The sequence below is a fragment of the Anas acuta genome, chromosome 4 (assembly GCF_963932015.1).
Source record: "Anas acuta chromosome 4, bAnaAcu1.1, whole genome shotgun sequence".
NCBI lineage: Eukaryota > Metazoa > Chordata > Aves > Anseriformes > Anatidae > Anas > Anas acuta.
In genome coordinates, this window is record NC_088982.1 from 30227727 (window position 1) to 30251200 (window position 23474).

General features: G+C 37.8%; 2 protein-coding genes across 4 annotated transcripts in view; one reads left to right on the forward strand and one right to left on the reverse strand.

The window, feature by feature from the left end:
• Window positions 1–23474, forward strand: part of BMP2K (BMP2 inducible kinase) — a 103279-nt gene that overhangs the window by 60568 nt on the left and 19237 nt on the right. For all 3 annotated transcript variants that reach the window (XM_068680459.1, XM_068680457.1, XM_068680456.1), the window contains exons 2-14: window positions 1580–1698; window positions 2820–2925; window positions 4345–4487; window positions 4779–4900; window positions 5922–6003; window positions 6684–6816; window positions 8883–8986; window positions 11975–12054; window positions 13611–13771; window positions 15897–16075; window positions 17096–17191; window positions 17820–18007; window positions 19937–20094. In XM_068680459.1, the coding sequence (XP_068536560.1) occupies window positions 1580–1698; window positions 2820–2925; window positions 4345–4487; window positions 4779–4900; window positions 5922–6003; window positions 6684–6816; window positions 8883–8986; window positions 11975–12054; window positions 13611–13771; window positions 15897–16075; window positions 17096–17191; window positions 17820–18007; window positions 19937–20094 (1671 nt within the window). The remainder of the gene's footprint in view (window positions 1–1579; window positions 1699–2819; window positions 2926–4344; window positions 4488–4778; window positions 4901–5921; window positions 6004–6683; window positions 6817–8882; window positions 8987–11974; window positions 12055–13610; window positions 13772–15896; window positions 16076–17095; window positions 17192–17819; window positions 18008–19936; window positions 20095–23474) is intronic.
• PAQR3 (progestin and adipoQ receptor family member 3) overlaps window positions 20138–23474 on the reverse strand; it is a 28981-nt gene continuing 25644 nt past the window's right edge. Inside the window, exon 7 of the mRNA XM_068680462.1 lies at window positions 20138–20501. The gene's annotated coding sequence lies outside the window, so the exon portion shown is untranslated. The remainder of the gene's footprint in view (window positions 20502–23474) is intronic.

Sequence of the window (23474 nt, forward strand, 5' to 3'; positions counted from 1 at the left end):
AAATTTCCAATAACCATGGCAAGCATGTTGGTTAATGCTATTCCCCAGGCTGGTAGCAGGGGAACCCTGGAAGATCACTTCAGCCCCAGCTGGAGTTTAGCTTTAGACCTTGAGTAACCTAAGGGCACCTGTTAATGTTCTGGGAATACACTATGTAAACTAGCTTTAGCTTGAGCATAATAAATGGGAGAATTTAGGCTGCTGTATTAAAATTGGCAGCAATTCTGTTTTGACAGCATAGCATCTCACTTAGCTAAATGAGCAATTAAATTAAAAAAATAATAATAATCTTGAAGAAAGCATCCTGATAAAACTTAGCTTCTTCAGTCATGAATTCTAATGTGCACATTTGCTCAAGCACACGAAGCCTGTGTCAAATGATGGGCTTGATACTTGACAAATGCTGCTTGCAGATGCTATCAGGAAACTTGAAGCGTATGCATTTCCATTGGCTACCTGATTATCAGAGTAGTTAATCGCTTTAATTTGCATATTTCTGTCCTGAGTGTATATCTTAGTTTTTGCACAAGTTAAAAGTTCTCATGGTAATAGTTGGCTTATCATCAGACAGCACTCAATTAAGGAAAGTACAGATTGACATGAGCTCTTCTGTGAGGCAGGTTGCTTAGATCTATGGGAAAGCCACATGCAGAAGCCTTGAGGAGGTGATCATGTAATTTGCTGGAGGGCTTGTGCTGTACTTAAGATGAACAGAAGACAGATAAAAGAACACAGTGGTTTTATTTTATTTTTTTTCCCTTTGGCTTGCATGAATGTTTGGAAGTACTTTGTGAGGTTGTTTCACTTTGCTTCTGTGTATAATTATTGTTTGCATGATTCTTCTCTACTGATGAAGAGAAGGAGGAACCTAACACTGGGAAGCTGGGCTCAAGTAAATGCCCTGTGGTTTGTGCTGCTGTTGGACTGAGAAGGCTCCTGACTGGACTGGTGGTGGGAACATGCTTAGCTCTTCGCTGCTTGTTTAATGTGGATTTAAATAAAAAGAACTACTTTTGGGTTGACTGCTTGAACCGTCAGTGATTTCAGGGTGGATCTTAGTGTCTTCAGTCTATGCCGAGGAGTTGCATGACTTAGTGAACATCTGTAATGACTTTATTCTTATTTTTACTTCTTACTTTTATTTTAAAATATAGAGAATAACATGTACGTTTATGAAATGGATATTAAACTTTATCAAATACTAGAGGATTTAGAAACTGAAGATAGCAGAGAGTATCTTCACTTAGTTCAGGTTGCTGAATGACTGAAAATACTTCAGGTTTGATACCCGAATACCTAGAGTTTAGGCTAGTCTTTTAAATTTATTTGAATATGAAAATGCTTTTAAAATACATTTTGCTTAATGTTGTAGCAGAACTGTAAGGTACTTATGTTGTTGTCAAGAATACTTAATGTAGGTGAAACAGATGGAGTTGTCAAATCTTAACATTGTAGTGTTTGTTACTCCTCACTCATTGACCAACATACGTCCTCATTGATTTTTAGCATGTAGGAATGTTGCCTTAGAAGATTAATAAAAGATTGGGTGGCTTCATTGGCTTGTCATTCTTTTTTCCAGGTGGCTTCTCAACTGTGTTCCTGGTACGCGCCCATGGTGGAATACGTTGTGCACTGAAACGAATGTATGTTAATAATGTGCCAGACCTCAACATATGCAAGAGAGAAATTACAATTATGGTAAGAAATGCATTATTTGTAACTTGAGAATGTGTTCATTTATAACATGCAGACATCAACCGTGTCTTTAATGACAAATGCAAATAACTGCCATTTCTGTAGTGATAACTTAGATTCTCAAACCCTCTGTGGGGCACAGTTCTGTGACCTGACTGATACCGCCGGTTACTCACACAAGTGGCTATCTTCAGGATGCACAAGCATGTTGTTCTTCCAGTTGGCATCCATTGCGGAGGTCAATGGTATGGCAGTAACTGGAAACTTTGAACTCACCTCTGTGGTCACAGCTTTGATTGTTTATGAGCTGATGACCCCAAATAAAGAGAAACTAGAAGGTTTTGTCAGGCACACTTGGGTTTACAAAGACAGGGCAAGAGAAAATCTGTTAGTGCCTTTTGGCAGATACTGCAAAGGCTATTTATTTCCATTTCTATACACTTCTGGTTTAAACATGTCTCATCACAGAAGCATCTATTTAATTATCTAATATAAGACGTCTTTTTATGTTAACTCTGTTTTTGTATGAGTTGAAATTGACAACACTGGTATTGTCAGATAGGAAATATACATTTCCTGAATTCCAATGTAAAATTACTCAAGTTGTTTTTTTTTTTCTTTTTTCCTTGGGGACATCTACAGCTGCTTGTGTTTTAACTTGGTGGCTCTTCAGACTATAATTTGTCACTTCTTCCAGCTGTGTTTTTTAATAACTTGAGAAGACTGTTCCTCAATATAGACAATTCTTCATTTGGAGTATTGAGATTGGGAATTTACCTTAGGATGGGCATGACTAGCCTGATTCTTCTGTACCTCCTACATGTCAAGTCTCTAGATATTACTACTTGATAATGTTGTTTCTGAGTGCACGAATTTCTGTTGGCAGTGTTGAACAAATAGCACGTAAATGCTCTTTATTGAATTATAGTTGCATTGTATTTGATACGAAACAGTCACTAACTCTGCTGGAAGTGGTGGGCTTCTGTTCTATTTCTGCTACTTGATAAAGAGTAGTGCGTGGGGGGCAGGAGCTCACTTGGAAATCATAAATGGTTGTAATGAGAGCTTGTACTATTCGCTAACGCTTTTCTACGCTCAAGTGTAATGTGCATTTCCTTTTTCAGAAAGAGCTATCTGGGCACAAGAACATTGTCAGCTATTTGGATTGCGCTGTTAACTGTGTAAGTGACAATGTTTGGGAGGTACTCATTCTCATGGAGTACTGTCGAGGTAAGAGACCGCTTTTCTGGTTTTCAGAGGGAATGCAAGGGAAACATTTGTTTTTGATCACCTGGGATTTTGATGTGGTGTCGTTACTTTAATTTAAAAGGATAGCCTGCATATCTCAAAGCTGGAATCCAGTAGTTGTTTTTGCTCATTTGTGTTGGTAGTTAGGCATTGAATTGCTGAACACTGAGAAAATGCAAAAGCCAGTTTCACACAGCTTAGTTGTTAAGTAAAATTAGAAGCAGGGAAACTACTTCTGTAAGTAGAAACTGAAAGAGTTCTGTTCTACTGTTGGGTTAAACATATAGGTAGGACATAGTTTTATAGGAAAGACTGGAAGACTTTGGGCAACTGTTCTCTCACCTATTTTTTTTTTCAGGTCGCTATATTAAAGGTTCTTTATTTTTACTCGACATGTGACTTGTTTTAGATGAGCGTAGTATTGGTGAATGTGAGCATGAAAATAATATTCCTGTGTCCTATTTGTTCATAATGTAGTTGTTTGAAACAATATGTAAAACCAGGTTGTTATAGACTTATCCTCCCCCCCAGCCTCACAAGTGTGTTGGAACAAACCTGCCATGAAGTTGTGTGGGTGAATTTCTCTGCCCTTTGTGGGAGCTCTCTTCAGGCTCTGCATCAGTGGCATTCTTTCCTTACCTAGAATTGTTAGAGAAATTAGAGTAGAGCTTTGTGTTAGGGATAGCTTATTGCCATGTAAAGTTTCTGTTCAAACTCACTCCTACACTTTGCTTCTGGGTTTGAATTCTGCTTGCGTTGTTTTGAAGCCACGTGGATGTAAACTGTCAGATGACTGGGCACTGTTAGTTTTTCCTTGTTCAAAGCATCCTTGGCTAGAAGGAACACTCTCCAATGCCCCATAGATCTTCATCTGTTAGTGTTAAGTGAGTATTGTGATAGGAAGAGACCGGTATGATCTTGTAAAGTTACCTCAAGAAGCAGGGAAATAATGATTGCCAATCTTAAAAAGAAACTTCTGAAGAGGTTACGTAAGGTCTTTCTCTAAGGGTGGATTCAGGTCCCTTTTTCTCCTTAGTCTCTCGGTAAGACAAAGGAAGGCTGTCTAGATTATGAATTACTTTGAACTCAGTTGGCTGACAGCATGTTGGCTGTGGATCTAAATGCAAGAGGCACTTTTGGGGTAACGTCTTTGTGATGGATGATTCCTTCTGTCTGCAACAATTTGTTAGAAGAGTTTCAGTCAGATTTTTTTATTGGAGACGTAGATTTTTCTGTCTAGGGCCATATAAGAGTGAAAGTTCGGAAACAACTTTAAAAAGAGCAGTGACACTGGAAAACTGTGTTGCGTCTTATTTGTTGTCTTTTTACGTATAAGAAAAATTCTTTCTTCTGTACATGATAGGAATTATTTTAATAATAACTTCTTCGTTGCTTCTTTAGCCGGGCAGGTTGTAAATCAGATGAATCAGCACCTGCAGACAGGCTTCACTGAGTCCGAAGTAATGAGAATATTTTGTGATACCTGTGAAGCTGTTGCTCGATTGCATCAGTGCAAAACCCCTATAGTTCACCGGGATCTAAAGGTATGGACTTAATAAATAGGAATGTCTAGGTAAAAATTGGCAATACACTCAAAAAGGATTGAGAACAAAGGAAGTATTTCACTAAGACTGACTTCCAGTTAGGGAAGGATTTACTATGGGTAAAATTGGAACCAGAGAAACTGAAAGATAGGGCCACTTACTGCTTGATGTTTAAACAAGGTAATTTCCTTGTTTATGCCAAGGAAAAGAATGCGTAGTAACAATTAAGCTGGAAATTAAAGACATTATTTCAGTCTAATGTTGTTGTTTCTGTGTCAACTTCCTTCCAAGGTGGAGAATATATTGTTAAATGATAATGGAAACTATGTTCTCTGTGATTTTGGCAGTGCCACCAACAAATTTCTTAATCCTCAAAAGGATGGTGTTAATGTGGTTGAAGAAGAAATTAAAAAGTAAGTTCACTTTTAAGTGGCCTTTATAAGCAGTGATTGTGCTGTGAGGTAACAGTGTACATCATTGTGTATCAGATGAAAACATCTGTGAGCACTGTGCACATATCATAATAACAATATTAATTGAATGGTTTGAGCTGAAGAAATGTTGATGTGGATATCGTAAAACAGTGGAACTATTTGCTAATGTTGCTTTTTCTATTTATCTACATGTTGTAGACTCAAGTAGAATAAATTTTGAAAAAAGCATAGGATTTTGAAATTTACATAAATGAAAAATACATGCGTTGCTGCTGGCCATTTTTGGAGTTGGATATTCTAAATTTTTGCTATTTTAATACAGCTAACTGTAGAAACGTGAGACGGGGAAAAAAGTGTACATAAGCATTAGAAGGGATTTATGCAGTCTTATTTAACCAGTGCTGTTCTATGGCTTTTCTCCTAAGACTGGTCAGAAAAATATTTTAACTCTATTGCAGGAGTACTCTTGAAAACGTGTATTAGTTCAGTTTTGTCCCTTCAGGCTAACTGCTGCAGAGGAATAAACACAGGTTATGTGTTCTCAAGTTATTAAGTGATACATGTGTTCTTTTTTAATCTATGCAAAGTACTTTGCTGGTTTTGTAAATATTTTGAGGTGGTAGTTGTTTAAGGCGTACATACTGTATGTTTCAATAGGAGATGGGGAGTACTCTTGTGGGGCTCAGCCTTTCACATGACTGGTTATGGCAGTATTACAACAGCGTGACTGTTGGTTACCATGGCACATGTGTTGGGGAGCTAAATATGAAAACCAAATTTCATCTGACTTCAAATTATCATCCATAATAATAAATATTATATTGCTATTGTAAATCTTTGTGATGCTATAAATGAAACAAATGATTTGCATAGCTTAGGACAATTTTGGGTGTGTACTGGAAACAGGTGTGTAAAACATCGTGTGCATGGCAGATGCTAGAAAGGCAATTCAGTTTGGCATGCTTTTCATCTGCGTCCTCTTTTAATTATGTGCTGCTAGGTACACAACACTATCATACAGAGCTCCTGAAATGGTCAATCTTTATGGAGGGAAATCAATTACTACCAAGGCAGATATCTGGGTAAGCAAAAAATAAAACCAGTTATTATGAAATATGTAACTAGTTAAGGGGTGTAATGGTTAAAAGTGACATTGAAAAACTAATGACTTTAAGTGAAATCTATAATGCAACTATATCATGTAGAATATAATAGTGGTATCTTTGGTGTTTAAGTTTTCTGGGATTAAAATTAATGCAATGTGTGATGAGCATTTAGATTGGGGATATAGGAAGTGGTTAAGACACCTCCTCCCCCCCCCCCTTTTTTTTTTTTGTTGGCTCATTCTGCTGCTTGGTAGTTGCCAGTGATTCCTCGTGGAAACCTGTTGACAGCATGACAAGGAAATGTGTTTTTATTAGGTGATGTGCTTAAGAGCCATTACAGTGAAGTAAATAAAGAGAAAATTCAACAGAAACCCTAGTGGTATCTCTGGGTGATACAGGAATGTGAATGTAGCTCTTGGGATAGGTTCTAGTTTTGGTAGCTTCTTGTCTAACATGCAAGTCAGCGGGAAAGAAAGCCTTTTTAGAGCAGCTTTATATATCAGCTTGTCACATTAACAGTGTTTCATAATGCAGCTACTACATAACTGTGTAAGCATCAGCTGTAGCTAGGATGCAATTAGTTTATTGTTGGTGCTTCTTTATTGTGTAAAAGGCTTACTCTCATCCTTTTTTGGTGCCTGTATTTGTTTTTGCAGGCACTTGGCTGCTTGCTGTATAAACTTTGTTTCTTTTCACTTCCCTTTGGAGAAAGTCAAGTTGCTATTTGTGATGGAAGTTTTACCATTCCGGACAATTCCCGATACACTCATAGTATACACTGTTTGATAAGTAAGTATCTGGGCAGCACAACAATTCCTTTCCTCTGTAAATCAAATAAAACATGGAAGATGCTACTGGTGTGGATGAGGGGCTTGAATATATGGGGCAGACTGGCTGGGTTCTTGAGTGAGTTGTGGGGGTTGCTCTTGGCTACCATCTGTCTTGTAACTCCTGCCCTTGAAATGAGGCACCCCTTCACATAACAGAGGGCTCTGCCACCAGGTACAGAATTGAGAAGCTGGCCTACAAGGAGCTTGGTAAACCTGGAGCAAGCTTCTTAGAAAATGCACCAAAAGAGAACCTGGTCAATCAATTACAAACAAGTCTTTCTCCTGAGAAGATTCTCCAGTCAGCTACTGTGTTTTAGGCATTGAGTAGATGAGTTGATTACTTGAGAGTCTAAGTAACAGAAGAAATCACTTCAGAGATCTTCCAAATAAATGGCATATATCGACTCAGAAAAACTTTCTCGTCTCTTCGGGAGGCATGGATTTTTTGTCAAGGGTGGCCTTAAACCACAAACACAGAAAGGGAATGAAAAGAGTAGCTCTTGATTTATTCATGGTCTCTTTTTGCTGTTCTGTACATTTTATCTATGGGACGTCAGATTAATAGTATTTTCTGTCCAAAAAAGAAAATTGGATTAGCTAGATGAATTTGTAGTGCAAACTGTGTGTAGATACACATATGTACAGAAAAAAATTGTACTGGAGAGATTTTTATAGTAGTTTTATGGTTTGTAACTGAATACAAAACTGATCAAGTTTGTGTGCAACCCAGAGGGTTGGACAAGATCTTTGGCGAAGTTTTGAAAGCATGGGGAGGTATGGAGGAAAATTTTGGGGAATAACAAGTTCTAGTGGTTTGTCTGTTACCTGAATATAGAGATATTGGGTCGAATAATAAGAGTATTTTCAGTGGTGTGTGTCAACTTTGAACAGATTAACTTGAAAGAGTGTGTCTGGCACAATATGATAAATTCAGGCCATTGGAATAGATGCTCTTAAAATTTGTCTTCAATGTGTAGGACACTCAGTTTATGCTCGTAAATAAAATGAAATAGCAAATTCAAAATGTGCTTTTGAGGTTGTATTCATTAGTGAGAAATAGCAGGTATCAAGCCTTCCACAAATACTGACAAAATGGGCTAATTTTCAAGTGATTAAATAGCTTTCTCTATATTAGGCAGCGTTACCTTAAGAAGAATACAGGTTGGAAGTGTGTCTCCTTACAAGCATGATCTGTGATTTATAAAGTTTCAGTTAACTGTTGTGCAAAGATAAGCATTACTTCCTGGCATGAAATATATGTGGGTGGGGAAGAATTTCATAACATAAACTTCCCTTCTGTCCTTTTGGAATGGAAGCTACAGAAAGCTGCAGCTGATCATAAAAGGTATTTCAGGGACTTCTGACTTCATTTAGTTTTTTTACAAGTGGAAAAAAAAAAACAACAGTGGCGAGCTGGACATTGTTTACCTTATAAGCCTAGCACTTCAGCATCAAGTGGCAGGAGTCACTTTACAGACTGCCCTGTTTCCACGTAATGGTGGGGTCACAGTTAATTCAAATCAACTTTATGTTATAAAAACACATTAAAAATAGAATTTGCTGTGAACTATTTTGGTCATGAGATAATGGATTTGAATAAAATCATAAGATCTGCCTACAATTATATTATTACAGAAAGTGGTTACTTCATTTTATACAAAACCTTTTTTTACAGTTGGCTATACTACTGAACAGTTTTGGTAATGTATCTTCTATTTCCTCATCAGAAATGGTAACTTAGCTAAAAACCTATGAAAGTTTATCTTCCCAGCAGAATATCTTCTAGAGGATTTGCATCTTTTCCACAGCTGATAGTCAAAATACCAAATAGCATGCATCTGTATCAATAATATTTGACCCCCAAAACTATATTTAACCTGACGATAAGCATTGAAACAAGATAATGATCCCTTTGGGGGAAAGCTTAGTTGGTAGAATAGCTGAATTACTTTGTTCTTGCTGGTAGTAAACTTAGTAGGCTGTTTGCTGTCAAACAATGACAATTTGGTCTTACCAATTTTACAGGGTATATGCTTGAACCAGATCAAGATCAGAGACCTGATATCTTTCAAGTATCTCACTTTGCCTTTAAACTTGCCAAAAAGGATTGTCCAGTGTCCAATATTAATGTAAGTAGTCTTTGACTTTTTCTGGTTTTAAAGGATTTCGTAGGTCTTCTGTAGCATTGGGAAAAAAATAGCAAATCAGCTGAGAAAGAAGATTTCAGTTCCTTATTAACCTTGCTACTAAATTCAAAACATGGAGCAAAGTATGTTTCCCATTGATACTGTGTACACGTAATGTTATATCTCTAAACAAAATACTTGGGAGTTTTGAGGGCATAGCTCCATGAATTGCATTGATATTGCACCAGTACCCAGAACTTGTACAAGTTCTATGTTTAATACAATTAGTATCAAGTACACTGTAGAACTTACTGACAGTAGAAAATCTTTGTCATGTCAAGAGGATTTGGGTTTGTTCTGAATAATCCCTTCTTTCTTTTTAATCAGCCTGAACCATAATATTAATTGGAAGGGCTACAGTGAACTTGAAAGTAAAACAGAATAGTGTCTTGGTTTGCCTCCTTTCCTGACCTTGCTTTGCATGAGAGGTTGAGCTCTGTTTGAAACTCTGAGCCTTCTCTCAAAGATGATCTAATTGATGGACTAAGGTACTGTGCCATAGAATTGGAGGACACATAATGTTCTATGTTATAAAGGGACTCCCAAGATAGGCATTAGGATGTTAGGAAAAATTAATTTTGAAGCAAATGTCAATTACAGTGAACTCTGTTTTCTGAGGCAGGTGAATGAATTTAACTGAGATGCCTTTGAAATCTAAAACCACTGATCCTCGGTCCTGTAGAAGAAGGCGTTCAGTAGTGCATGTTGCTTTGCGGAAACTTAGCATAGGCTTTGCATTTTTTGATTGTTTTTTTTCAATTAAAAAAAGGTCAGAAAACGTTGGAGTCATTGCTGTTTGTAGGCAAAGGCTAAATTTCAAGTGTTATGAATGGTTTTATATAAGGTTGTTGCAGAGTGCGGTTAGGTGGTACTATAATTATACTTTCTCTTTTGTACTGAGAGAAAAGCAAGTGGATTGCTTTATCTTGATCTAACAAACACTTGAGAATTTACTACGTTACATGTTGTAAGAGCAGTGTCAACTTCTTCAAGTGACTCATATGTCAGTTTCTTGGATTCCTTTTCCTGTTGGGAAGGAATTACTTCCTTCCTTGGCCTTTTGCCTTGTCACAGACATGTAAAAGTAGAAGTGCTTGGTGTATTTTTACCAAGTGAAGCTGATTTGTGTGTTTCCCTCCAACACTCAAGACACTTCTCTACTCTGACAGCAGTAAAAGTAGGAGTTCACACCCTGTTTTTTCTTGCTATTGTTTTCTTCTGGTAGTGCTCACCTCTTTGGCACCCACTGCTGTCTCAAATAAAGAAGAAGCACAGCACACTGCTGTCTCAAAAAGAGAAGAAGCACAAAAATGTGCACCTGGACATCCCTAATCTTAGCCCTCAAAGTTCACGAGAATGTAAGAATCACCATTGTAGGTTAGAGCAGAAGTGGGGTGAGTCCAGTATGCTGTCTGTGACAGCAGCCTGTTTTTTCAGGGGGAAGTCAGAGGTGGGCTGCTCTTTCACCAATTTATCTCTTGACTAATTCTGGTACTTGAGGTAGTCTTCAGCAGCAGTATTGTAAAACTGATAACTATTGGTTATAATGTTTGTGACCGGAGTTAGATTTACTTTCCTCGCTGTATGTGAAGATCACCCTTGTATAATTTCACATTTTCTGTTTCCCTTCCACAAAATTGCCATTTTCCTTGGTTCAATGCAGCTTTGGTGAATAGTAATTAATTCAGAAATTAAACTGAGAAGTTCTTTAAGCTTTGAAGCAGCAGATGAGAACTGCGAAAGGATATTCTGAAGAAAGGTAGTTGGTTCTGCAGAGGGCAAGAGGAGTGTTGAAGTTGGCTCGGATATACTGGTGAAGTGGAGACGAGCTGTTGGGAAGATCCCAGTTCCTGACTGGGTATATTTAGGCCCTTTCTGGAGAGATGACGTTTTTGAAACAGATACTTGAAGGCCAGAGAGGAGAAATGACTTGAAATTGCACACTGGCTGTAACTTCGCTGGCGGAAAGCTGCAGGATGTGGTCCTTCATTTTCTGACATCCATAAGCTGTGGTATCAGAAGTACCAACATAATCAACCAAATGGCTGGTGCTCTGGTAAACTAGCAGGGGAGATGGTGACTATGTGGATTTGTAGTGCATTTATCTGCTACTATTGTCATTGAGCATTAGGTACGGAGGGAGAAGGAAATTTTGACCTTGCACAGGTGGAAAAGGCAAGCTTGGCTTTCCACACTTGGCAGAGGCGGGGGAAGGTAGGACATGGAAGATAAACTTATCATTATTGTTGGGCTCAGTGTATTGCTGTGTGCCTGCTGTCACTGAGGTGTGGGTGCATTTCCAGATTGCATTGGTGGAAGAATGTTTTTCAGTGTGATTCAAACACAGTATGAAAGAAGTGAACTGGTTTATAATTATCTGCAGTATTGGTGTCTCTGGCTAGAGAAGTGGGCTAGTATGAGAAAGCAGAATGAATTTACATGTGATTAGGCTGTGATTTGTGAAAGGGTATTAGTTCAAGGACCATAGAAATTTAGGTGCTGTGTGGTTTTTGCATTGCAGTAGCTATATGGGCTAAAAAACCTACTGTTGATTTTGTCTGTGTTTAGGCTTTGCTTTAATTCTTAAACTGAAGGATAAAATTCATCCTTATTTTGTGCAGTTATAAGAAAACATTTGGAGAAAATATTTTACCTCATTGTTGGTAGCTGGTAAGGTGTAAGTGAACTGAAGTAGTTGACATAATAGTAAGTCAGACCAGTAATATTTACAATTTTTACTTTCGTAACAGACAACGGGACATAGAAATAGTGTTAAACAAAATCTCTTTCACTTTACAGCCATGTGAATGAGTTCGGCATGAAACCTTGTAGCATGAAAATCTTGAAACCAAGTATTCCTCTTCAATTTGTAATGATTTTTTTCTTTCAGGATTTCGTTTTTTTAATTTATTCAAATTTATTTTTCCCAAGAATTCTCCTGTCCCTTCAACTCTTCCTGAACCCATGACAGCTAGTGAGGCAGCTGCTAGAAAAAGCCAAATAAAAGCAAGGTGAGCAGATGACGTGGCTTTACTTTATTTGCTTTATTTGTCTGAAACTTGTTTTTATGTGCTTCCTAATAAAAATGATCTGAGTAGTTCTTCAGAATAGATAAACTGTGTTTATAAGTGCTTCAGATCTCTTTGCGGATTCCATTCCTTTGTTTTTCATGGTTTCTCTCATGGTTACTGAGAGAAACTGAGATCATGTTTTGTGATGGTATAGGTAAGTACTAGCAGTCTGTTCCTTATTTGCTTAATTTCATTCTATTGTCACGAGTGAATTTTGAAATAGATTTCAGTGGGGGGTGAGAATAATATGGTACAATTAAACTGTTCTGTGGAGTGTTATTTAAACGTACAATCATCTCATTCATTGCTTGAAGGTAACTGGACTTGTATACAAAAATTCAGATTTCTATACCAAATCATTGCCTTGTTTGTACTTTTAAGTAAAAACAGAAACAAAACACTGAGTGTTTATTCATGCTTTTTGATTCTGCAGTGGTATATGCTGTGTGCTTAATACTAAAACTGTTGGAATTCCTTACACTTTCATTCCTTGTTAATGAAGTTTTTCAAGTTCTGAACCTACAAATGTGTGGCTTAATTACGTGGATGTTCAGCTACAATTATCAGCAATTTCATTAGTGTATCGTGAATGAGAAGCAAACAAATGGGCTCATTTAAGCCATGTTTTGAGCTGTGTAGATGTGTGTGTTGCTTTAAGGTAGCGATTGCTTTTGCTGGCTCTGCTGTCAGTTAGTAAAATGCAGTGGCGGGCCAGCATTGAATAGTGATGGCATAATGTTTTTAACTGACTGCTAGTAGGAAAGCTTATAGTTCTTCCTAAGTCATGTGTTTCTGATGGCTCAAGTTACAGAAGGTTAAGGCAGATAGATATCTCAATATAATATGGTAGGATCTAATGAGGTGTTAGATACTGGAGCTCAGCTGGTGAATTAGTGTTTTTAAGCAGTTGGACAATTTTAAGAAATGCTTATACTGTAACCTGACAGGGAGATTAAACTCCGAAGTCCTTTTTTGAGCGTCTTCTTTGCCTTGGGGGAATATTATACAAGTCTGAAGTACTGCAAGGTAGACACAAATATTTGGAGAAGTTTGAGCGATATAACTACTAGAGGTTAAATCTCTTTTGAAAGTAGAAATGAATTGACTTAACAGATAAGATTTTTCCTAATCTTATTTCCTGTATATATGAACAGTAATCGTATCTCAAGTCACAGGATTGCTGCCTCGAGCTTTGCAGATAATTTTTAATTACTACTGTGAACTAAGGAAAGCTTGCACAGAGAAATTTAATCAAGCGCTTTGGTCTCCTTGGGAATAATCCTGTTGCATGGCTCCTTCTTAAGGTGTTGTGCAGCAGTGCTATCTTCTATGGCTGCAGTGGGTGGTGACAGGAATTGTAAAAACAAATTTTAAGCTATTTAAATGCAGTTTTTAAGTACAGTACCACATGATTGAGATGCAATTGAACTATAAAGAAAAAGGTAGAAGCAGAAGCAATCTTTAATGAAGTTTCTTATGTGGAAATCTTGTTTCAGAATAACAGATACTGTTGGACCAACGGAAACCTCAATTGCACCGCGACAGAGACCAAAGGCCAATTCAAGCACTGCCACTTCCAGTGTTCTGACGATCCACAGCTCAGCAACTCCAGTCAAAGTACAAGTTCCTGGTGCATTTGGTAATCGTGGGCAAAAAGGTATCTTACTCAAGTCTTAAGGACTGACTGAAACAAATGAAGAATCGAGTTTGTTTCCCTCCTTAAACTAGTAAGGATAACCTTAGAAACTTCATTTCACTTCCTTTTTTTTTTGTTTGTCAAAAAAAAAGCAAAACACACACAAAAAAAAAAAAAAAACAAAAAAAAACCACCACCACAAATCTTCTTCATCCCTTCTGGATGACTCTAAACATGCAAGTGGTAAGTTTGAATAGGTGCCACAAAATCTAAATGCAAATAGTGAAGAAGTCAAGGTATTTTTTTTCTCAGTGTACATAACACTGATTTTATTTAGACTAACTTTCCTGCTGAGGACTACGGGATAGAAGTTCATGCTCAGTTGTGACTTCCAAGTAGTTCACTGCAAGCACTGAACTCTTTGGTAATCAGATACAGCTTTAATTCTCTTAGGAAAAAATGCATTTCCTGTGCCTCAGTAAGTTATGAGATAGTAATAAAATGGTGGTGATATTGATAGGCTAGCACCATGTAAAAACTTGACTCTTCTAATGATTGACCAGAGCATTTCACATTGTACTGTTGGTGCAACAGAGACGTAATTGAGATAAAATCATGTGGCATTTTCAACAAATCCTTTCTGAGGATCCATACCTCATTCAAAGAGAGGTAGGGCTGTACTAATCACTGAAGTAGCTTTAATTTAATTTTGAGTACTTTCCTAATTGCACTGTTATCTTATGTGTTTTTGCACTGCAGTACGTGTTTTGACTGCTAAGATGTTGTGGTTTATCCTGGCAGGTGGCTAACCACCACACAGCCTTTTGCTCCCCCCCTCTCTGCACTGGGATGGGGAGAAAAGGGTTAAAAACTCGTGGGTTGAGATAAAAACAGTTTAATAGGACAGGAAAGGAAAATAATAATAGTAATCATAATGATAAAAGAATAGAAAAAGCACGTGATGCACAGCGCAGTTGTTCACCACCGGTGCCCAGCCACCCCACAAGCAGCAGCCCCTCCAGTTTTATTGTTCAGCTCAATACCATATGGCGGAATATCCCCTTGGCCAGTTTGGGTCAGCTGTCCTGGTTCTGTCCCCTCACAGCTCCTGCTGCACCCCCAGCCTCCTCACTGGCAGGGCGGAATGAGAAGCTGAAAAGTCCTTTGCTTAGTGTAAGCTCTGCTTTGTAACAGCTAAAAACACTGGTGTGTGGTCAGCATTATTCTCATCCTAAGTCCAAACACAGCACCATACAAGCTACCAGGAAGAAAGCTAACTCTATTCCGGTGAATACCAGGACATAAGTTAACCAGAGTTATACGTTGCTGGCAGTCCGCTACTTGTCAGTGCCACTCCTCCAAAGACAAGATATTGCCCTGTTGTTGATTTAGCCTTATCAAGCAGAGATGGGATTGATGGAAGAGTAGCTTCAGGGATGGTGCTGGGAAAGCTTCCAATCAAAAGGCCACTGGGAATGTTGGCATCCCATGTGTAAGCAACTTCTACTAGATAGGATCCAAATAATATACAACTTAGAAAGCTTTTCCTGATATGACAAGTATCAGATGATTATTGTGCACTTCAGAAGATAAATAAAGCATGCAAGATGAATTGATTTGTGTTAGTAACTGCTTAATTAAAAGGCAGCAAAAATAATTTAATTGTGAAGCTCATACAGTGATCTGTTTAAGTAATACAAAATGTGACCCAACAGCTAGTAAAAAAAAAAAAAAAAAAAAAACAAACACCAAAAACGACAACAACGAGGTTTTAAGGGGCATCAGTCTGTATTTGAACAACTACTGTATGAAGCTGATGTTCGGGTATTTTGTGTACTTTACTTTTTACTTCTAGGTATATAAAATGCAAAAGGCTTTATTGCATTCTCTCAAGAATGAATTTATCAAATTGTCTTAAGAATATAGAGTGTAAGGGTATGTCTCAGTTTTGAGTCAGAAGAGATAAGTGTGGTTTGAGTTATTAGAAGATAACCGAATTGCTTAATATACAAACTGTACCACCGGTCAAACTAGGAAAGGAGCTACGTTTCACCTTAAAATGTTAATGAAGAGGTCAACTGCCATGGCAACTCTCTAGTTAAATTTCAGAAGTCAGTATGTTAATAGTGTTGTCTTAATATTACAGGAACCCCAAGACCTGGAAATGGGCAAGAGATCTTGCTGTCCCAAGGGACCACTCAGCATCATCCGCAGCAGAACAGAGTTCTCCAGCAGCTGCAGCAGGGGGACTGGAGACTACAGCAGCTGCACCATTTACATCACCAGCAGCAGCACCCTTCAATTCAGGAGGCTTATATTCAGCAGGTACAAGTCAAATGTGTTACAAATCGTGCTAAAAGAGCAGCATGTTACTGTCTGTTAGTAGCATTTTTAATTGTGCTCTAGTTAAATGCTTCTGCTGTTGTGACCTGGCTTCTTTCTGCTAGGATAAGGAAAGGGACTGTAGCTCCTGCCACTTTTTTTTTTTTTTTTTTTTAAGCTTTTCACATTTGTCTTTTGCATTGTGATGCTTATCCTGGAAAGTTGAGTTCTTTGTGCTTTCTCGCTTTTGTTGCTTCACCCAGAAACCTTGCTTGCTTTGAATCAACGCTGTGTGGCCCAAATTAAGGTTTCATGTATGCATGAACATGCTTGAAAGAAATATTAGGAGTGATGTAGATGATGCTGTGCTTGTGGTAGATGGTATGCTTCTGGTGTGTAGACCATCTAAGTACTTTTGTAGCTGTTTTTGCTTTCTCTTGGTCAATGAAGAGCTTCCTTTTTGTAGTTATGTCAACCAATATTTTTCATGGATACTAAATATCATAACACTGCCCACCTTGCTTACTTTCAAGTACAGTTGTTTTAAGTTGCACAGCAGAAATACTCTTAAGAAGAACCAAACAGCATCTAGATCAGATGGGAATTTTCAGAGTCTGTCCAAGACACTTGGTATTTCTTTATTTTTTCTTGTTAAGTCATGCTATTATTAGAAGCACAGCTGAATTGCTTTCCAAAGAGATATAGTACTGAAAATTACGGAAGTCGGGGTGTTTAATGGCTTGCCTTGGAAAAGGCAGTGCAAAATATGTATTGTAATTTTTTTTGTTAATCAGGCTGGTGTTAACTGGGAAAAAAAAAATCATAGTGGAAAAGCCTCCAAGCACAGTCATTAAAATGTATTGACAGAGTTATAAGCTGATTCCCGGTCATGTGGTGTCTTAACTGAAGAACACTGTTGAGACACAGAGCTGATATTTTAATCAATGCTTCTTCTAAATATCTGTATATTCTAAATGTGGGGATTGTGGTTTCCTAATGATATTTTGTTCTTTCCAAATACAGTATCAACAAGCAATGCACCAGCAGATGGTCCAACAGCAGCTGTTGATGCAGTCTGTGTACCAGCAGCAACCTTCCCAATCTCAGTATCCTGCTATGGTATGTCAAGAACGGAATGTAGATGGCACAATTTTCAAATATATGTTCAGTTTATAAGTCTGTTGTGAAGTTCCAACAACACAAGTTTGAGAGTACCCCTTTTAAGGGGTTTTTAAGTACTTCAAAAAATGTTTTGGCTATTATTGCTTCTCATGGTTCAAGAAGAGAAGTCTTTTTAGTTACTTTCTCAGTGTTTTCAGGAGAATGTAAATGTGGCATGCTCTGTGTGATGCAGCTACAGCATGGTGTAAATTTAGACATATAAAAGGTATTCATAGAGCAAGAAAGCTAACTGGCGTAAGATGTTTTCAGAAGTCAAAAGAAATTGTTGTGAAACTGATTCTTTATTTGTAAGAACATGGTATGTCCAACTAATTTAGTGCATGTATGTAGTTTTCAATAATTATAAAAAGCTAAGCAATATTTTGGAAGAGGAAGAAATCACAAGGCAATTCCTTTTCATCTACTTAGTGGACAGACTGGTTTCTTGCTTCTGGTGAAGCTACCAGCCTTTTCTGGAGTTCGATAGTTGTTGGTGCATTTGGCTGTGAGGCCAGTATTATTAGTTAGCAAAAAGCTTCGCATTGTCTTATGAGAATTTTAGTAATGCGGTGACTGTCTTATTTAGGCGCAGCAGTATCAGCAGGCTCTTATACAGCAGCAGATGCTTGCTCAGCAGCAGCAGCGGTCACAACAGCCGCAATCTCCTGAATTTATCACTTCTCCACAAGACTTCTCACCAGCCTTAATCTCCTACCCTACATCACTTCCAGCACGCGCTGGAATGGTGGCAGATTCTCCCTATGCTGCAAACAGGCAAGTATTCTGACACAGGTGTACCCAAGGATTACTAATTGCTTACATTGTTGATTGTAATAAGCACTACTACCCTTCTGCACAAATTGCTTGTTTCAGTAGTAAAGAATTGCTAAAACTAATGGCTTAGTGGTAATGGATATTTGGGGCACTGTAGGGGAGGAGACAGGGACACTCAACTCATCGATAGATGAGCCTGATAGAACTTTAATTTAAGACCTTATCTTCTCCTTTTTCTTGTCCATGGGCTTTTCCCAGGAAACTGACTGCTGAGCAACTTGCTATGTATGGGTGTTCATAGCATATATTTAATGAGGCAGTGGGCATTTGAAACTTATCTCAAACCATAATTTTACCATTTCCTGTTCTTCAATCCAATTTGGAGGATACTGCATTAAGATAGGCTTTATAGTTGAGATTGTTTTGGTAGAGGTTTCAACTCTTCTGTCTGTTGATCAGTGGTCTGACTTTGTTCTGTGATGTAATGTATCACTGAGAATGTCCCTTTGAAGGAGCCCGTGGATTTACCCTTGTTTAGTAAAGTATAATGGAAAATGACTTTCTCATGAATTCTCACTGGAAGCAATATGTGGAGTTAAAGTAATAACTAAAAGTTTTTTTCATAACTTAAAATCATACACTTGCCTAGTTTCACTGATGTTCTGAGCTAGGTTAGTGTGTGTGTAGAGACACATGCACATGTAGTTGCCTACTATTACTGCATTTGAAATAGAAGCCTTTTGTACTTAATGGTAACCCTGCAGTCTATAGTGCAGTCTTTGTCGATACAGATTTTCAGTTAATATTGAGACCTGCATGTTTCACCTGCTGCTGTCATTTTTAGTCTCTTCTAGCTGTGTGTTGAAAGTAAAAAGGCAAAATATTTTCCTGCTGGGTTGATACACTATATTGTTTGGCTTCATCACACCAATTAGGTAGTATAATCCCTAGCAGAGAATATTTGCCTGTGCTTCTGTGCCCAGATCTGCCACTTAATACCCGTTCTTTGGTCAAGCCTTTGGACAGAGTAAATGGTATTCTTATGTGTGTATGACTAAAGATTTATGGCTGCTATTAAGCTTCAAATCAATGACTACAGAGATATCAACAATTTGCATTGCTTAAGGGTGATCTTTTAACCCAAAATATGACTGCTTATCTTATAGCAAGGGGCAATTTATTTTCTCTTGATGTACTATGTGTGTTGCATTGCATTGTGATGTATTACGTGTTGCCCTTCTCTCAGTAGAAAGAGCAGGTAGTCCTGTAGGAAGGCAGCACGTGAACTGAGAGGAGGGAGCCCTTTGCCCTTCCTCTTGCCTTGGAGTGATGGTTGCTCGTGGAGCTTGGCTGCATGTGTGGCCTGCAGTACCCGTCTAGGCATAGATGGAGAACCATTTAAGAGGCAGTAACTTGCTATTTGATTGGTTTTCTAGTTCAATTCAGACAACTGGATAAGTGATAGACTTAATTTGCCAAAACTTGCTTGAAATGGAAAATGCATCTGATCAAAGGTTTTCTAGTATCCGAGCAAATAAGGAGAGTAAATAAAAATTTTGAATGTACCTGATAGGCTGTTTTCTTCTTTTTCTTAAGAAAACAAGACTGCTATGACAGTATAGGAATGAACAAGGTGAAATAGAGTTTTTAGTCTTGCAGATCATTCTGACAAAAGGTTCTGTGCTTTTGTTACAATTACTAAATTGACGAAGTGTACAAGGTTTGCATACAGAATTGATGGAGTCAAACCACATGTTCTAAGTGTTTCATTTTATCTTTAATTAGTTTTCAGATATATTTCAGATAAGCCATTAATGCATGTGTGTTATTTGTATATAATATTTCGACATAATGAAACATATAATCCATTTTCACCCAGATAGACAATCCTATAACATTACTTCTTGTTTCCATGAACTGACTTTACAGGTCAGGTATTCCTGATGCTGAGACAATTGCCAGTTACCCAAAGCAGAGCATCAATAACCCACCTGATATGTCAGGCTGGAATCCATTTGGAGAGGACAATTTTTCCAAGTTGACAGAGGAGGAGCTGCTGGACAGAGAATTTGACCTGCTAAGATCAAGTAAGGGACGCTTGAAGGCTTATTTTGCTTCAGAGTAAATATGGGCTCCATAGTTGCTCAGCAGTGCCATCACCTGTCTTATCGAAGGGCCTGTGGTCTGTGTACAGAAAATTCTTTCTGAGCATTTGAGGGCAGAGTTGGGCCTGTCTTCTTTCCTTCCTCTTTTTGAAAATGTGTGCAATAGGAGCTCACTGTCTATAACTGGTAGTTACTGGCTGAAATACTGCAGAAATGGCTATATTTTAGCTCTTAAGCACTGCTTACGTCACCTTGGTTGTCAAAAAGCTCTGAACAGCAGAGGTATGTTGTCAGAACAGTTTGGCTGCTTGCTTCATTCCTCTTCAGCTTTTTTTTCTTGCACACGAGAGCAGAAGATTCTGTGGGTCTGATATGTCCTTTGAAAATGCCTGAAAGAAAATGATCTATTACATTATGTTAATGTTTTGTAATGTCCTTTTTGATGAGTGGCTACATGTAAGGGCTGCTTTATTGTTCTGATATGGCAATAGTTGAATAAACTTTTTTCTCTTGAAGTCAGCTATCTCAATGGTTTTTACTTGGAGTTACTTGCTTTTTTTTAATTACTTAACACATGTTCATTAGATGCTCTTCCTAAAACTAGTTGTCACGATCAGATTTATTTGCAAGACTTGTAAGATGCGACAATGTCAAAAAACAAAACAAACATATATACTCTCAGCAAGTCTATTGCAATTAAAAAGATAGTAAAGTGGAATTTCAGGTAATTGGAAAAAAATGGTACTTTCAGTTGAGTCTCTTTCTTCTTGGATTTCTGGGTGCTTAAATGTAGCTGAATGAGATGTGCACGTTACACACTCATCCTGAAGGAGCATCATTGTTATGATTTGTGTCTGTCTCCAGGGATAGCTGATGGTTTCCACTTGTTTCCTGCGTTGATCTCGTAAGACTCCTATTTTTGAGATGCAGATGTAGCCTTATATGCATTCCACAGTAAAACAACCATTCTTGCTATCATTTTGAGGAAATGGATAACATACTAGCTGAAGAGTAAAGATTCTTTGCAAGTCTAAGTTTGTGATTTGAAATTATTTTTCAAAGTAGTAGAATTGGATGTGTTAGGCTTGCTCATTTCAAAGAAAGCCTTAGAAGACTTTGAAGTGATGAACACTTGAATCTGAAGTAGGTTAGCTTGAATCAAAAGGTCAGTATAACGTTATCCATTTCCAGAATCTTTATCTGACTGGTGGATATCTGACTATAGTTTAGTTAAATTTTATGAATTTGGTTTGGCTAAGCCATGTGTTTTGAACAAATTTAAGTAGAGAAGAATATATTAACCAAGGTTATACTTAAAGTGGCTTTACAGAAAAGCTGGAAGATGCTGTATAAGAAATTGTTGGCATGGTGTAGCTGAATAGGCTGCTTCTAGTAATCTGGAAAAATATCAACTGTTGGATGACATGAAACAAAATAACGGAATTTGACTATTCTGTTTTACACGGTGTGATTGTTTACAAATTTTAATGGAAGTCTAGAATAATAAAGAGTTATTTAAGTCCATGGCTTTAAGAATGGGATGATTACTTTTCCTTGTAGGCTCTCATAAGCTTCCTATAAAGCTGTTCAGTGAGGAAGATTTATGACAGTCTTGAACACCTATGCTATGTGTATTTCATTCTGTACACCTCATTGTTAGGCCTTCTGACGTTGTATTTAAGTTGGGTTATGAGAATCTGATACAGAACCATGCAAACACAAAGCAGAGGGTGGCTAAGATAGTCGTAAAGCTGTCCAGAGGTCCTGGCTGTCACTGCTTGCCTCCTAAAAGTCGCAGCTGGCTCACCAACATAAGAGCAGTCCCTTTGTAACTCCTTTCCCTGTGCCAAAATGCTGAACTGGATATGAACTGTTAGACTGCATTTGTAGAAGAAGAAAGAATAACTTGGAACAAAATGCTGCTAACGGCTGCCATTAAATCTGTAGCAGATAGGACAGTTAACTGCTACTTTAATTCCCTTATCCAATGTTTGTACTATGTGCTAAAATGCTATGAACACTTTAAAGAATAGATCTAATTTAGGCATGTTTTTGGCTCTTCCTTCACCTCTGAGCGACAATAAATCAATGCACACGAGAGCTCGATATGATAATACACCATATACTTTCAAATGCTCTACGAGGAAAGTAAACATAATGGCATAGTTCTGCTCAGTAATAACCAATACTAGGGCTTTTCAGTCACTGGAATACAGAAAATGTCAAAAATCATCGTTGACTTGACCAATAGTACGCTAGGTGGCAGGCTTGTTTATACGTAATGAGGTGGAGCTGGAGATTGTCTTCAGGCTTCTGGCTTGATTTCAGTTAGAGGTTAAGTGGAGCTGGTGGGGTTGTTAGTTCTAATGTGTGTGTTTGTCTGCATACAGATACGTAAGTAAAAGATTTCAAGGTCCTTTTAACTTTTTTTTTTTTCTTTGGTATTACAGAAGTTGTGCCAAAGATCTTGCTAGCTTCCCTTGCAGTGTTAACTGCTTCTGCAAAATATTTATGCTGAATTTTGGCTACTTGTACTAGCTCAAATTTACCTGGAGTAATGAGAAATTGGAAGATTTGTTGTACAACTAAAGATTGTGGCTATAAAACTAACAGTGTAATACTTTCTGGAATTTTCTCAAATGTGTCTTAAGGATCAATGCTCAATTCTCTTTAGATTTTGGTTATCTCTTGTGAGAGAAAGTTGATGTTTTACTGCCAAGTAATTGTGTTCAGTTTTTGAGTTTACTGTGAATCATTTTGCTATCTGGACGAAGGAGAATTGAAGATTTGGGTTTGGTAAAGAAATTGTTTTATTTTCTGTTACTAAATCCACTGGCTGTCCTGTCCTGTAGAACTCGTGTACAGTGTTGCATAAGTCTGTTTTTTGGTTGTGTTACATAGTGCTGAGTATGGCATTCAGAATGCTAATCCTTTCTTTCCATGTGCAAAAGCTTGGCTTGTGTTGTTGAGCTGATGCATTCATTATACATGAATTCAAAATATTTTTGAATTTGTTGCTCATGCCAATAATACAGGAATATGTACAGCCCTTGTCAGAGGATCAAAATGTCACTGTTTTTGTCAGGCTACCTTTGCTATTTGATTTTTTTGTATTTATAATAGGTTAATGTTTGGTGTGCTTAGTGTTGGGTATTGCTCTGGTGATTCATTTCTTTCTCTACAAAGGGAGCTAGCTCCTAGAGCAGAATATTTTGCTTAGACTTGGGGAAGATTTCCATAGTAAAAAGATGATCATTGCTATATGAATTAATAAGCAGTTGCGTGAAGACTTCTGAACTGAGCACTTATTGTGGAGCACTTTGATGTAGTCAAAAGATGGAGTTTGTGGTCTCTGTATACAC